The 17214-nt window shown below is 33.3% G+C and overlaps 1 protein-coding gene across 19 annotated transcripts in view; it reads right to left on the bottom strand.

Annotated features, from left to right (window-relative positions):
* Agtpbp1 (ATP/GTP binding carboxypeptidase 1) overlaps window positions 1-17214 on the bottom strand; it is a 280878-nt gene that overhangs the window by 144133 nt on the left and 119531 nt on the right. For 16 of the 19 annotated variants that reach the window (XR_007346540.1, XR_007346541.1, XM_048800447.1 and 13 more), the window contains 6 exons: window positions 15570-15635; window positions 14225-14937; window positions 13391-13450; window positions 5694-5777; window positions 3834-3920; window positions 3601-3749 (listed from right to left, as the gene is read on the bottom strand). Coding sequence is in view for 17 of the 19 variants with exons in the window: in XM_048800447.1 (XP_048656404.1) it covers window positions 3601-3749; window positions 3834-3920; window positions 5694-5777; window positions 13391-13450; window positions 14225-14937; window positions 15570-15635 (1159 nt within the window). In the remaining 2 variants the exon portion in view is untranslated. The remainder of the gene's footprint in view (window positions 1-3600; window positions 3750-3833; window positions 3921-5693; window positions 5778-13390; window positions 13451-14224; window positions 14938-15569; window positions 15636-17214) is intronic. The other 3 variants (XM_048800441.1, XM_048800440.1, XM_015506070.2) reach the window with 3 other exon arrangements.

The raw sequence follows: 17214 nt of genomic DNA on the forward strand, positions 1-17214 counted from the left end.
TCGGTTGCAGGTCTGGCCTGTTCTGATGGTGGTCACAGTTCCGTCTACCTTGCAGGCGCGGGGGGGAGGGGGCGGCTCTGCCTCTCAGCAGGCCACTGCTCCTCTTCTGCCGGTGGGTCGCAGGCTCGCCTACCTTGCAGGAGTGATTGGAAGCTCTGCCCCTCTGCGGGCCACTGGGCCTTTTCTGTTGGTGGTCCCAGTTCCGCCTACCTGGCAGGCGCAGGGGTTGGGGGGCGGCTCTGCCCCTCAGCAGGCCGCTGGGCCTGCTCTGTGGGTGGTCACAGTTCCCTCTACCTTGCCAGCTATATATTCATTCTTTTTTGAGATATTTTACTTCTAGGAATTCAAAGCAAAGCAATAATCAGAAACATATATGAAATTAAATAATTAAGGATACCTATTTCAAAATAGCTTATAATGTTGAAATGTTAAATAAGATTTAAATTTTCATCAACTTGTAATTAAACAATTTATTGTTCCTTATTCAACACAATATTACAGATATTACTAATAAAGTTGCTGAGTAATATTTAATGGCATGAAGCAGTCTTTTTTTATAACTACATTGCTTTACAAATTATTGTGTGGTAATAAATATATATGCAGTAGTCAAATGAGTTTCCACACTCAATCCCAACTCCAGAAAAGGGAAAAATTTAATTTTAAAGTTATGTGAATGCAAAACTTTTAAGGACAGATAACAAATGTTAAGCAGTGGTTTTTATGGATGTTTTCCCCTCCTTCCTTCCTAGAGTTTCTTCTCAAAAACTTGTTTAATTTACCAAATTAAAGAATTACTGTCCTATAATTTTAAAAAGGCTATGCTATAGCTGGCACACAGATAAAGAAATTCCACTTCTATGAATCTGTACTAAATAATTATACATACAAGCATTATAAGTACAATGGTCATCTCAGCAATAGAAATTAACCATAAATAACTTAAGTGCAATGAAAAAGAAAGGCTCAAGTATAGTATCTCTACAGAATGTCTATTAAAACTCAGAGGAATATTCAATGACAAAAAATACATACAAAATAACATTGGATTAAAATATAGAATACGAAATGGCAGCTTCATTTTAAAAATAAATATATAACTATATTTAAACAGAAATCATATACAGTATTATAAAAAGGCGGGAATAAAACAACAAAGGCTAAATTGATTATCTCTGGACAATGCATTGTCAGTGGTTTTAATTTTCTTCTTAACACCATTCTGTTTTCCAAATTCTCTACAAAGTGAGTTTGGCAAGTGTGATATACATACAAGAATATCCAAAGGAGAAAGGATAAGGAGGAGAGGAAATTTAAAAATAAAGCAGCCATCTGGCCTACTGCTTTGAGTTAGTTTTAGTTATAGAATTTAATTCATTTTACAATTTAAATGACACTAACGGAAGAGATTATTTTATCTACCAAATGTATGCATAGGCATTTTTTTTAAGGAGAAGAACTGTTCCAAGTGTATACTTTTATTTTCAAATATATACTTTTAACTTAAAATTTTAAAATGTATATTAGTTTAAATATTACAAAAGTATTACTTTTAAAGGGTAAAAATAAAAGTAGTTAGTAAAAATGCCACCCACCTACAACACTATTTGAAAGTTATATTGACTATCATATCAGGAATACATGTGTTAATATTTTACTCTTAATGCAAATAAAATTACATTTAATTAATTATTCTTTTCTCCTCTAAAAACATTGTTTACATATATTTATAAGTTTAATAAGGAAAATACTATATTTCTTATTTTGATAATATTAGAGTGAGTCTCACTTAAGATTTAAAACTATATGAAGGCTTAAAGTCAACAAATGTTTGTAAGAAACATTACATGCAATGATTAGTAGCTATATAATAAAATCACAAAAATAAAAAATGTGAAATCAACAACACCAACAATATTCATACTACTATTCCTGCTTTACTAAAAATAGACATTCTTTAAAAACTCATTTAAAAAGTAGGTAACTAAAAAATATTTGAAAAGTATTTATAACTAAACTAGGTATTATTGTACCCAATCCTCCTATAATTATTGCAATAAATAAATGACTGTCTAAAGCTTTTATCTCATATATATGAATTCTAGACTATGGTATTAGTTGCTGTTTTCCAGATAAATAATCACAACTGGGAACCTCCTAAAGCTTTAAAGAGCATCATCATAGTCATACTTTTAATAACTTAAATTATTTGATCCAGATGATACAGCATCTCACACCTCATTGTCAAAAGCTTTTCAATCTTTATAATGAATAAGACCTCTAGGCTTTTATTAACTAATCACAGATAACACGTTTCTCCTTCATTGTAAATATTTTTGTATGCCATAAAAAATCTTTTATCCTATCTAACAAACTGCTACTATCAGAATAAATACTTAAAACTTGATGTTTCAATTTTAAATTGCTGATGTAAGTTTATACATTTATAGTACCTTCACAGACATAATGTAAGATTAGATGCCAAATAACCCTTAGTTTTGTACTTATTACAGTACTAAACACAAAAACCTTAAATGAGTCTATATACTTGGTACAGCACTAGAGTTTGGTTTTTTGTTTGGTTTTGGGTTTTTTAATGGTCTAATGAGAAAGCAGTAGAGAAATCCAATGAAACAAAAAACTGGCTCTTGGAAAATGTAAATAATATCAATAAACCTCTAGCTAGATTGACAACAACAACAACAAAAAAAAGAAAGCACAAATTATCATTAATGGGAGCAAAATAGGGGCTATCACTACAGACCCTGAAGATATCAAAATGACAATGAGAATACTACAACTCATTTGACAACACAGAAGAAACAGATCAATTCCTAGCAAATTACCACAACCTATTCAAAATGAAAAAGATAATTTGAATAGCCCTAAAATTATTAAAGATATTAAATTTCCAATTAAAAAGACTATCATATATGGAAATCTTCAGAATCAGATAGTTTCACTAAGGAATTCTACCAAACATTTAAGAATTAACACCAATTCTACACAAATGCTTCCAAGGAAAGGACGCTTCCCAAGTTTTACCAAGTCAGTATTATCACAATACTTAAAGTAAATGGAGATGGAGATTGAGATGGAAGAAGAGGAGGAAGAGAAAGGGAAGGGCAAGGGGAAATACCGTAAATCAGTATCCATCCCAAGTATAAATACATATTGTTAACAGAATATTAGCACTTTTACACACCAACTCTAGGGCTTATTCCACAGATTTAAAGTCTGATTCTATATTTTAAAATCAATCACAGTAACATAACAAATTAATGGGCTAAAGAAAATCACACAAACTTATGGAGTCATTGGTACTCACACAATAAATCTTTGCCTTTATTCAATTTGGATAAAATCAACCATATCCATAAATTTTAAATGGCTTTCCTACATTCCATAATTTTCACCAACAAATCAAAACTGAACCTATATCAAATTTCATGAAACAGATCCTGAATTTCTGAGAATTCCAAAAAACAAGACATTAAAATGTCTTTAAAAGTCAGTGATTTTCTGTTGTTGTTGTTTAACTTCTGTACTACAAATAGGATGCCTGCATGCTCTCTCAATTGAGAAAGAAAACTGTCTTACCATAATTAAACTGACTGTTGGACTTTTCACAGTTAATGATGTTAAACCTATAAGCAACACCTGGCCGCATTCCACTGACTTCAAAGTAAAACCACTGATGATAATGATTGCTGTTTATATCTGAGTTCAGAATCAGATCATATTCATTTCTGAAAATAGAAGGTAAACACATCTGATGAAAATTAGGAAAATATTTGTGCATATAAAGAATGAGATCATTTTAAGTAACTTACTTTCTTATTTGGATTACTTTGCGCAGATTTCCAGATTCAAATTTGGAGTTAAACTTCAAAATGTCTCCTTCTTCTGGAATGGTGTAACTAGACAAATATTTTTAAAAAGTGTACTAAAATATATTGCATTTAAACAGATGATCAAAAAACAAATAAAACTACAATCAGATTAAAAGTGTTATCACTTTTGCCACCTCGCATCCCTTATCATTTTTAAAGCAAAGGATATAACACAGTGAAGTACATACTTTGACATTTATAGACCCCAAAAAACTATAATTACAACAAGAAACTTGTTCTTACAATATACTAATATAATTGAAACTTTTAACTCACTGGAAAAAAAATCATTTCTAAAATACTGATTAGTAGATAGAAAAAAAACCTTGTTTTTAAAATTGCATACAACCTACATGAGTAGCAATAATGCTAATAAACGATGCAGTTCATTGGAGAAAACATTACCTTCAATCAAGACAATAGTTATTTAATTAGCCCCCAAAAGTGACAAGTATTATCCTCCTTTTACATGTTCATTATTTTAGCAATTATTTATTGAGCACCTACTAGGTTTCAGATAATTGTTTTAGTTGTTTATTTGGTTCCCTGATTGAATAAAAATTTTTGCTCTCTGGAAATTACATTGTAATAGGGGAAAACTAAAACTCCAAGAAGTTCAATGATTTTTTTTCCAAAGTCATTTCAGTTAAAAGCAATACCAGTATGCCAAACTTAGGGTTCTTGAATTTCTATTTTTATCATGTTTGCCTAGTTTCTCCAATACAGAACTATGAAAACTGAAATAACTCAGTGATTTTTAATAAAATAGATATTTCTTTCTCGTTGTAAGAATATTATTTTAAATTTGGTCATTAGCTTTGGGTATAGCTTTTACTTTCACCTCTCTACCAAAAATCTTTGTAAAAGTGTTTACCTCCTCCAAATATTATCAGTAAAATGTGAAATTTCCCTTAGAATAATCAGAGAAAGGAGAAACCCACCAAAGGCTAACTGAACAAATGACTGAATAATATTCACAGTCAACATTTGTAATTTTCATTGATTTATTTATTCTTAAATCCAAAAAGGTGATATCAGTGAGAATCCTAAGTAATAAATAACTAACACGCCAAGGATCACAAATAAATGGCTTCAAAGCTAAGTCAGGTAACTTAAATAACTGAAACTGTCTGTAAACTGTAAGAGATAATAAGATGGAGCAAGTGGAGGGAACTGGTGAAAATTAGCAAGCATGTGCTTCATTCTTAAGGAGATGATAATTTGTTGTGCTTAGGAAATGAAGGTTCAATATTGCAGGACAAGTCAGTATTTCACATGAAATCTCCATTCTTTTAAGTGGAGGTAATTTTATTAAAAAAAAAAAAAAAAAAAAAAAACAGCATTAGGCTGGGCAGGGCGGCACATGCCTGTAATCCAAGCAGTTTGGAAGACTGAGGCAAAGGACCCCAAGTTCAGAGCAGCCTCAGCAACTTAGCAAGGTCCTAAGCAAGTTAGGAAGAGCCTGTCTCTAAATGAAATATTAAAAAATGGCTGGAGTTGTGCCTCAGTGGTTAAGCGCCCTTGGGTTCAATTCCTGGTGCAACAAAATAAAAAACAAACAACAACAACAAAAAAAAATTAGTTATGGCCTATAAAATCCACTCAAACAAATAAAAGCTTGTGATATATTCAATTTAAGTAAATAAGCATGATTTACCATGATTATTTTATCCTTGTCAAAGGATGAAAACACAGCAAGGATAAATACGTAGAAATTAACTGTATTTTTTTTTATCTTTTAGAAATAACTGTAAAATTTTACTATAAAAACAAAAATAAGTTTTTTAAAATCAGACTTACTTTGGGTTATCTAAGTCATATACCACTCGATCTATGATATCGGTCTGATGTATTAGCCTCTCAATATCTTGGGCAATTTTTGTCCTGAAATCATAAAAGAGAAGTTTGATCAAAATTCACTATTATATATGCCAATGCACAACCTTCTCCAAAATAAGTTTTAGATGAAAAAGGTGTAAAATGATAAAGTCCAATAGTGGGAAAGGAGAGAGAGGAGGAGGGAGGAAAGGAAGGAAAAGAAGAAAAAGAAATGAAGGGAGGGGAGAAGAAAATGGGAAGGAAGGGAGGAAACCAAGAATGTCTATTAGAATTAGCGTGAATTAGCTGGATACAGTGGTGCACACCTATTATCCCAGCAATTCCAGAGGCTGAGGCAGGAGGATCACAAGTTCAATATCAGCCTGGGCAAAACAGTGAGACCCTTTCTCACAATAAAAAAATAAATAAAAAGGGTTAGGGATATAGTTCTGTGGTGCAGTGACACTGGTTTAATCTTACGTGCACACACACACATACATACAACATACATACATAAATAAATAAATAAAAAGAAGGGTTGGGGAGAGAGGGAAGGTAGGGATTTGCTAAACCATTAGGCACATGATTTTGTATACACAATAGCAACAGTGTTAGCAGTGGTTAATTTGAAAAATCAAATTACATAAGATTTTTTTAAACCCACCTAGCTGGGAATTTGGCCAAAATGCAATTAATAGTCAGTTTGTATGTTTTACAGAATCCCCCCTCATTTCTGTGGTGGAAAAGGAAGGTGGAAGAAAGGAATACACCTGTGTCAGGGAGTGAAAAGTGGTCCTTGCGTTCCCAGGATACTCAGAGCTTCATATCCTTCTGAATCTGTATAGCAAAACAGACACTAACTAACTGGAAAATTTCTAAAAGCCCTGCCACTGTCCTAGAAGACTAAGCCACTCACAACTCACAATCTTCCCCATCAATATTTAAGTCACCTGACCAGGTGGCACCAAACTACAGCCAAAACAACATATTTGGATCCTGAAGCCAGATGCTAGAACTCAGGTAGGCCAGCCAAAGTCCTGCTAATGTTAACACACTGCTACTTTTCATAGCATAGCTTGTTCTTAAGGAGAAAGTCAAACTATATAAACTGATTTAAATTTCAAGTTTGTTCATTTCAGCTAAAGATAGGTAATGAAAATTAGAACAGTGATTTATAGATTCATGGGAGCAGAATAATAAAGTTTTCCAAAAAATTATTATAAAACCTCAAGAATATACTGCATACTTAAAGTCTCCTTAACTTCAGGCAAACCTGAATCTAGCCTCCTGCACAAAGACACCGCTCTGTGATTAGAGCATAACCTCAAATTCAAAACAATCCAAGAACCTGTAAAGAATGAAACATATTATTGGAAAAATATTACAATGTGTAACAGTTATACATATAAGAAAGACACCAAAAAATAAGAAAGTACAATGCCAACAATTCTTAATTACTAAACGAGCATAATTTATTTTAAGTTTATTCTATTAAAATAACATAAATGACAAACTAGTCTATCAAGTTAAAAAATCTAGTATCAAAAATTAAGCTATAAATTCTTAAATTTAGTTTTAATGTCATAACTTTAAAATGCCTAACTCTTTCTAAAGAAACAGACTTTTTAGAAAGCTATCATAGTGATAAACAAATTCAGAGTTAATATTAGACCTTCCAGACCTTCAACAGAGAAAGTTCTACATACACTCAAATATATCACACATGTAAAATTTTAAGTGTTCCAGTATGGATGAATAACTAAAGACATCATTTATTTAATTTAAAAAGATTGATATAGACCACCAATGTGCAAAAATACTTACAAAAGTTTGGGGTTGTTTTATTTAGGAAAATGATACTGAAAGGATGCTTACAACAGCTCAGTTCTATAGCTATGTTCCACAACATGAAACAGGTTCAGAAAGTACAGGCCTGTCTGGTGAGGTGGCACAAACCTGTAATCCCAAGATCGTGTCTCAAAATAAAATAAAATGGGCTGAGAATGTAGCTCAGAGGTACAGTATTCGATCAGTGGGTTCAATCTCCAGTACCACCAAAAAAAAAAAAAAAAGTTGTCAAGTGGGAAACAGGTGATGTCCATTGCACCTAATTTTTTTCCAAGAAATACCAGGAATTTGGCCTTTTATTTAAAATCTTCTAAAGGTTCCAATGTTGGTAATCAGTTTTAAATTAAAAAAAAAAAAAGCCCACGTTAAACCAAATCATGTACAAGTTGTACAAGACCACTGTTTTTCAACCTGACACTGTATTTTGGGGAACCATTAATTGCCATTTATATTAGACCTGACCTAAAATGAATACTTAAATGGAAGAGGGAAAATCATTTTTTATTCAGATATGTATTTGTGTAACTAGATTTCATAAAAGAACATTAATCGTTCCTTTACACATTTGCCTATTAAAATATATGGCTCTCCAGACAAAATAAAACATGTATATTTTAAATACTGCCTCAAAATTAGTGACATTCAACATTTATCAAAGGCTTGGTTCAAGAAAATAACTTATGCAGGGCAGTCTGGAAAATGTGCAGCCCGTTCAGTCCATACTCAAATGATCACACCATATGCAGCTACCCTTAAAAGACTGTACTTTGTTAGGTTTTTCAAACACAAAGCCACACAGTAAGAAAAAAATTAATGAACCTTATTGCTGTATTTATGTAAAGAAATTATAGGAAATGATGTTAATTATATACATAACGGGGTTCTCTGAGGATCCATATTATTATCCATACCTTCTATAAAGAAAATCCAAGATAATCTTCTTCACAAGATAGTATGACTTATCTACATGTGTGTTCAATCAAGATACATCACACACACACACACACACACACACACACACACACACAGTGATTAACAAAACAGATTCATAATCTAGACCTGAGTTTGACTCTTGGCTCTGCCAAGCAGATAAATTATTCAAAAATCCTGAACTTCAACTTATTCTTTTGTAAAATAGAGAAATAACAGCACCTCCTTCATAGAACTGTTACAATACTAAGTGGCACACTTTATATTCATATATACACAGCATATAAAATGCTTACTACTTAATTCTGTGCCTGGCCCATAAAAATCATTCACTAAACCCATCTGCTGCTTTTGCTCCTACCAATACTTCTATAGTTTCCTGAATTCCAGAAGTACTCATGTTTCTCCCAAAGCTATTTTATACTTAACAGGAACAAATATAGAATTTTGTTTTCCTTATATTATTTTCCCACAATTCTTCACCTACTTTTTAATTTAAACTTTCTGAGTAGGTAATATACTGATTTTTTTTTATTGATTTAAAAAAATGACAGCAGAATGCATTACAATTCTTATTAAACATATATCACAAATTGGGTGTCAACATATTTTATATACAGAGATATGAAAAATTGTGGTATATATGTGTAATATACTGATATTCTAAAAATTTTAAATATGACATAAAAGCATAAAAAAAGGCTCCTTTTTTGACACAATCCATTTCCTCCACTCACCCAATCAGGTAAATACTTTTATCACTTTCCTTCTAGATTTTACTTTATATAGAGAGTGCCTTTTACCAATTCAGAGTGCCTTTCCCTCTTTGTTTTTAATGTCATAAAAATAAACTCCTTGCTTATTTCATTTAATAATATATCTTATAGCTCATTCCATCAATGCACAAAGTGATTTTTGTCGTCCAACCATTGAACAGAATTCACCAAACAGATATATCATAATTTATTTAACTTTGATTGATGAGCACTTGAGTATATCTCATAAATTCCCAGATATAGGATTAATGTGTCAAAGAAAACTATAGTGCTAATTGTGACAGACCCTGTCAGAATGCCCTCCACAGGAGTTATTATCATTGACAGTCTCACCCTCAACGTATGAAAGAACCTATTTTTCCAAAGCCTCAGCAATAAAATGTGCTGTTAAACTTCTAGATTTTAGCCAAATTTGATACAGAATATTTTAACTTATTTTGAGTTGAAGTTGAAAATATTTTTGTGGTTAAGAGCTGCTATACTTTCTTTTCCTTATTTGTCATTTTGTTTTATTTTGTTGGTTATATTTTCAGAAAATACCTTAAATGCTTTTTAAAACAAGCAACATATACCATATAAAATTATAACATAACAAAATATCTATTACAAAATGTAGCTAGAGTTTTCTATATAGATGAAAAATAATGGAAAGAAATCAAAATACTGGCCACCTTTGGGGCACAGGACAAAAAGTGACCTTTCTTCTTTTATTTTCTTATGTCCTGGTTTTATGAAACACAAAAACAGGAAAAAAAGCACCAATAATGCTAAGCATACACTAAAATATGAGATGAATTTCATTACAATTTTTAAATGCAACTTAAACCAAAACTAGGATTTAAATAATCATTAGTATATGTTTACAATAAACAAATTTTAATGCATTATCTACAGAGATAAGAAAATGTCTTACAACAGACATTTTCCTTTCAAATGAGGCAGATTTAGAAGTTTTATTCATTTTATACTAAACCTTCTTTAAAAAATATTAGTGATGCATACTAGGAAGATAACCACACAATAGAAATTTAAAACATTAAAGCTATTTTCATTGAATAACTTAAAGCAGTCTGATGCCTCTTTTCTGAAAAATGATAAAACAGTAAATCTTCATTAATTTCAACACTGCTCATTCACAATGCTACCTCACTCAAACAAGGACCAAGGAATGGCAAAAAAAGTCACAAAATGCTCACCATTTGCTCAAAAAATAAGTTGCAGAAGACTGGGCAAGTAAGTTAAGCAAACTGGAAGTGACTTCGTCAATGTATTTCAAAAGACAAGCATTTCAGAGTGCTTTGTAATACTAGTTACCTGGCCCATATTAGGTTTTTTATTGTATACAAAACCACAGTCTCAGACCATCTAGCTACTAGGTTCAGCAAACCTTTCCTGTAAAGGGCCAGATAGTAAACATTTTAGGCTTTGCTGGTCTCTTTCACAACCATTCAATTCTACTATTGTAGCTCAAAAATAGCAACCAAAAGCATAATAGACACGGCTGTATTCCAAAAAAAACCCCTTTGTTTATATAAATTTTGTATAATTTTCATATGTCATAAATTACCAATTTTTCTCTGAACTGTTTTAATGATTTAAAGGTGAAAAAAAAAACATTTTTAGCTTGTGAGAGAACAAAATGGGTAGCAGACCAGATTTGGCACATGGGCTATAGTTTCCAATTCTAATCTAAGTGGATGACTATCAAACTTTTTTGATTTTGGCCAACAAGAAATACATTTAAAAAATCATAACCCAAGTAGTAGTAGAATGCTTGCCTAACATGCACTGAGGTCCTGGGTTCAATAGCTGGTACTACCGAAAAAAAAAAGAAGAAGAAGAAGAAATCATAATCCTACAAAGAGAAAGAGGACATAAAAGATTATAATAACTTAGTTGTACCACATGTGAATACTGCTATTTTCTATCAGTTATTAATAGTTAATGACTCAAATTTGAAAAATACTAACTCTCTACTTTCTTTTTCTTCAGTCAAGAAAACTGGTCTCTAGAGAAATAAAACTACTTGCTAAGACACCCACGTGCATGCGCACACATGCACGCAGCACAGAGAGTCAAAGGGTGAGCTACATTTAGAACTTGCTTTTCAGAGAGCATTCTGCCCTGACAAGGTGTCCCTCACCACGCCAAACAGTCTTACTGCATTCATTGAATCTAATCCAAGTATTTCTGCTATATGCACTTGTTCTCAGTCTCAAACTAATTTAACTTGAAGGAACAAATAATTCTGGAACGTTTTCTACTTATTTCTCAGCAATATTGGGTAAAAAATTGAAAGGGCAAGAGAAGATATACAACTTTGAGCAATGAGACTACATTCTTCACAATTTCCACATGAACACTTGGGACATTTGCAGAGGAGAGAAGAGGCAATAAGTTTCAAATACCAAAGTACTCTTGTCTATAACTTATAAACATTTTTTAAGTGAAAACATTTTATTTTTTGTAGTAGTTATAGCTAAAGTAACTAACAGTTATTGGAGAGAATCCTACACATCTAAATAATATAAACAGAATCATATAAATGATACATGTCTAATGTAAACACATAATACATCTAATATAAATCCTATACATCTAAATAATATAAACAGAATCATATTGTTTTCATTAAAATATGAAACTTTATACCCATTAATGTGATCACTCTCAGGACTGCAACTCCATATTGAAATATGATTATATTCCTGCCTCTTATCAAGTATCTGATAGCCAAAAAAATTGACAAATATGTAACAATGGAATTATGACAAATATGATAAAAGATGTTCTCTGCTCCATAGTATATACAGATCAGTCAAACCTGGTAATAGTCACCATAACACAAAATGCATGATGCTGACAGACTAGAAGACAAAAGGTTTTAGATTGCTTTAGAAGTTATGATTCATTTCTGCAGCAACAAATCAGAAGGCAGAAAACATTTCCAACAAAGTTGTGAAAATTAGTGGGAAATTTTATCTATATAGAAAGAAATCTTTGAAATTTGTAGGGCACCATGGCCACCCAACTCTCAAAGGTGTATTGGAGCCCAACCCCATTTTTCTCACTGCAAATTTTCTGAAAGCAAACACAGATACCAGAGTTTAAAATGATTAAGTTTCTGTGCTCTTGTTTGAGCCTAATCTCCTTTGCTCTGTAACTTACATATACCAACATACCTATCTGTAAAACACACATGCCAACTCTCATTGATCTCTTGATCTTTTATCATGCTGTTTGCCTCCCAGTATCAAAAATACATCTTAAAAGTTTGGGTTTGAACATTTGACAAACCCAGCGGTATATCACACTGTACACAGGCAATAAAAAAGTCCTATAGGTGGTCTAATATACCAAAAAAAAAAAAAATGTTAGACTCTAATCTGTTGATTCAACTTGCAGAGCAATTCCAAGGTCAATGTTTCAGCACAAATTGAGAGAAATAATCATAAATATTAAGAGAAGAAAGGGCTGTAGATAAGACATGATAATTCCCAGCATGAATAAATCCTTTCACCCTTAGGCCAGTGACATGTCCATTCTCAGTTAAACCAGACAAGGGAGTAGCAAGTGGATGGCCTGAGTTCCACACATATTCACCTTATTGCCATTGTGTAAAAGCAACCCTACTTCCTTGAGTCATTCTGAGTTAATAACTTCTGTAAAGATGGCAAAATCTTTTCCCACCTCCTGGTCCTAGCCAGAAGGAAGCTAGAACCTCCATTCAGTAACCACAGCTTGTTGTTACATTGTACCCTTGCTGTGTCTCTTGCAATTAAGACTGCACCTACCATGGGGACTGGACTTCTAATCCTGCAGAGCCCAGAGGTGCAGGGACAGAAAGCACAAATTCTCCCAGTGGGACACTAGGAGCTGTAGTAAAATAGGGCCCAGCTCTCCCCTCCTGGTTCCCAGACCTACATATTCTTTCTATTGGGGATATAGAACTGTGCAAAAGTGTCTAGCTAAGTGCATCCTAAAAGACTGATTCATCCTTGCAGAGTATTTCCTTGGACTGAGAGCTTCACCTATGCTTTTTACAGCACACTACAAGGTCAGCTGCCTCTAGATGGTGCTGGCTGTGATTCAGAAGACACCACAGCCTGGCCCACTCTGAAGTACCTTTTCCAGTGAAGAAAGGTTCCTGTTTTGATGCTGTATGATTGATGTGGTATTCCATACCTGTGGACCAAGTAGCCAAATAGTTGCACTAAATACACTAAGTTGCCAAGTAAAAATAATGAATTATACTAGGTGTTACAGATAAAAATAAATAAGATGTAGTTGTTGCCTTAAAGAAGCTTTTAATCTAAGGAAATCAAATACCCACAGTAAGGTCTTCTCTTTCCATTAAAAACTATACTCATAATAAGAGCATCCAAATTATTTTAGATACTGAGAAGCCATCATCATAAAGCATTAGCCATGATTACTAAATATAGTCTGGACACACCAAAAAAAGTTATTCTATATTTGTAATATCTAGTAATAGTTTTTATAATATCTAATATTACTTGGCAATATTTAATAACTTTACTAACTGCTTTGATTAATCTCAAATTTTTACATTATATATAAAAAATTAACATTTCAAATTTTACTACAAAATAATACTGTTGATATTGCTTTATTTATAGCCTATTTTTTCCACATTCTTTTATTGTTGCATTATAGTTGTACATAATGATGGGATTTGTTGTTACATATTAGTACATGTATTTACAGCCTATTACTAATTAATATCTAAGTCAAGTTCAAATGATCAACTACTAAATAAATATTGCTAAGGTAACATTTATTCAAAGATGGATAATTTCAAAACAATGCTAAATGTCCAAAGTAGAATAAAAATTATGGTAACTTTTATTCATACTAATTTGTTTCCTAAATATAATTATTATATCTCATATTTTTAAAATGGTTTTACTTAGGAGGAGTAAGAGATCTACAACTCACCTTTGTACACCGTAAGGCCTTTCTAAAATAGGCTCTTTGAATGGAGGTGGAATGTGACCAAAGTAATCAGGATAAGCCACCTCTGAATATTCTGGGACAGACTTTGTGTTTTTCACAACCTCAATATAAAGGTCTGGGTCATGGAGTGTAGGTCCATCAGGTACTTCAACTGATGCTTGTTCCACCGATGAATTAGACTCGGTATCTTCATCATCTTCAGTTTCAACCCCAGTACAGCAGAGCTTCCCTAGCTGAACTGTCCGACCCTCGAAAAGAACATTTCCACAGGTAGCCATGTGTGGACATGCTTTAGTGCATGTGAGAACAGCAAGAGGGAGACTACAGTCCTTCTTAACTTCTGCTGTCAAACCTGGGGCTGTTTGAGAAGGAATATTCTGCAATGTGATTCGGTCCAATGCTTTCACAATATCATTGTTTAAGCCACGGGTTGGTAAAATAGTTCTATTTTGATCACCTAGCTGCTGTTGTAATGTTCTGTCTTCAGCTTTAATATCTTCTTTTGCTACATCCATAAAGGCAGGTTGCTTATCTTCCTCTCCTTTAGGAGATACTTTTTCCTTCATTACAGGTCCCTTTTTTAAATTAGCTGAACTCCCAGATGCATCCTCTCCAGCCGTGGGAACAACAATTGGGCCACGTAATTTTCCCTCAAATACAAAAGGCTTTGGTTCTTTGGAGATTAAATCATAGTCCTTTAAAAATAAAAAAAAAATGTTTAATCTGTCATCGGTCAATATTAAAATACATTAACAAAAGTAAGATCATATTCATTTTATATGCTGCCTCAGAAACTTAACATTTGAAAATTTCAAAGATGGATAAAACAAAATGTTTTAATTTCACTAACAAAAGACAAAATATTTAACCACAACAAAATTTTTAACAGATTTTACTCTTTCCACATAAATATGGGTATTTTAGAAAAGCATAAAGACATTAAAGTTATCCAAAGTCCTACTGGGGAAACACAACTAAACCATTGTTAGTTCAACAAATGTTACAAAGTATCTGTTTGGTGCAATATTTATGGAGAAATTGTTTTGTGCCAAGCATTGTTTCAGACATTTAAGACACATCAGTTTAAAAGAGAAAAACAAATTCTTCTCTTGACAACTTTTATTCTTATAGGAATGGAAAGGAAAGGACTCATGACCAGTAATAAACATGACATGAGTATCTTTTCTAGAACACTAGAAGGGAGTAGGGGAGTAGGGAAAAAATATAATGAGGATCAGAAGTGCCACAGGTAGGAGAGGTAGGTAGCAATTCTAAATGTCACTGGCTAGGGCTTATTGAGAAGATGAGATATAAGCAAAAGACTTACGAAGTTGAGGGTGCCACACACAGGGTGTATTCCTGCCAGAGCACAGGCCCCAGAATGGGTGAATGCCTGGGGTATTCAAAGACAGGAAAATTGGTATGGAAGGAACAGAACATAACAGAAAGGTGAATTCCAAGAGGCCAAAGCAAGCCAGGTTAATAATTTTGGTTTTACTCTAAATGGGAGGGATGAGTGCCATGACATGACTTGTACCTTAAAAATAATACCCTGGTGCAGGGTTTCTTAGGCACATCAGTAGATATTTTGGACCGAATCATTCTTTTTTGTTTGTTTGTTTGGTTTTATATTTCAGGGGACAAGGGTCTTATACACTACAGGGTGTTTAGCAGCATCCTTTATATCTACAACTTGATTCCAGTAGTATTCCCTCTGATTACCAAATTTAAAAACCAAGAATGTCTCCTAACATTGTTAAATGTCCCCTGAGAGGCCACTGAAAACCACTGCTCTGGTCATGTAATCCAAGCAGTTCAGGAGGTTGAGGCAGGAAGATCCCAAGTTCAAAGCCAGTCTCAGCAACTTAGCAAGGCCCTGAGCAACTTAGTGATACCCTGTCTCAAAATAAAAAAATAATTTAAAAAAAGGGGGGGGGGCTTGGGATGTGGCTCAGTGGTTAAGCACCCCTAAATTCAATCCCCAGAACCAAAAGAAAAAAAAAAAAGGAGAGAGAACCATTGCTCCGATGCTCCTCTAAGAATTGTCTGAGGAAGAGAAAGTAGAAGCAAGAGTCCAAAAAGAATCTGTTGTAGTAATCCAGGGAATTTGGCTAAGAGAAGATGAATTCTCAACATATTGCAGAACCAATTACTATACTGATAGAACAGATATGGGGTAGCAGGCACAGAGAGAGGTAACAGATTATGCGAGAATATTTTCAAGAACAAATGGAAAAGCATGAATCAGGAATTAACTTCCGGACATGCAAAGTATGACCTATCCACGTAACAGATGATGTAAAGTAGGCAGCTGAATATCAGTCTAAAATTCAGACAAAAATTCTATGCAGAAGAAATAAATGTCAGAGTCCTTAGCATACAGATATTATTACAAGTAATTTAACCAGCAATCCTCAATGAAGAGAAACAGAGAAGAGAATAAAGAACTGAGCCTTGGAGTAGTTTAATCTTGGAGGCTGGGGAGATAAAGATGAGCCAGAAAAAAAGATGGAAAAGGAAGAGTCAATTCTGCAAAGAAGAAAAGCAGGAAGGAAAAGGGTCCTGGAAGCTACATTTTAAAAAAATATTTATTTTTTAGTTGTAGTTAGACACAATATCTTTATTTTTCATTCATTCATTCATTTTATGTGATGTTGAGGATGGAACAGGGCCTCACACATGCTAGGCGAACGCTCCACCACTGAGCCACAACCCCAACCCTTGGAAGCTACATTTTAGAAAGGATGCTCACTGAGCATGGTGGCACACACCTGAAATCCTAGCAGCTCGGGAGGCTGAAACAGGAGGATTGCAAGTTCAAAGCCAACCTCAGCAAAAAGTGAGGCACTGAGGAACACACTGAGACCCTGTCTCTACATAAAATACAAAACAGATCTGGGGATGTGGCTCAGTGGTCAGGTGCCCCTGAGTTCAATACCTGGTACTAAAAAAAAAAAAAAAAAAAAAAAAAT

This window comes from Marmota marmota, unplaced genomic scaffold (genome assembly GCF_001458135.2).
Source record: "Marmota marmota marmota unplaced genomic scaffold, marMar, whole genome shotgun sequence".
NCBI lineage: Eukaryota > Metazoa > Chordata > Mammalia > Rodentia > Sciuridae > Marmota > Marmota marmota.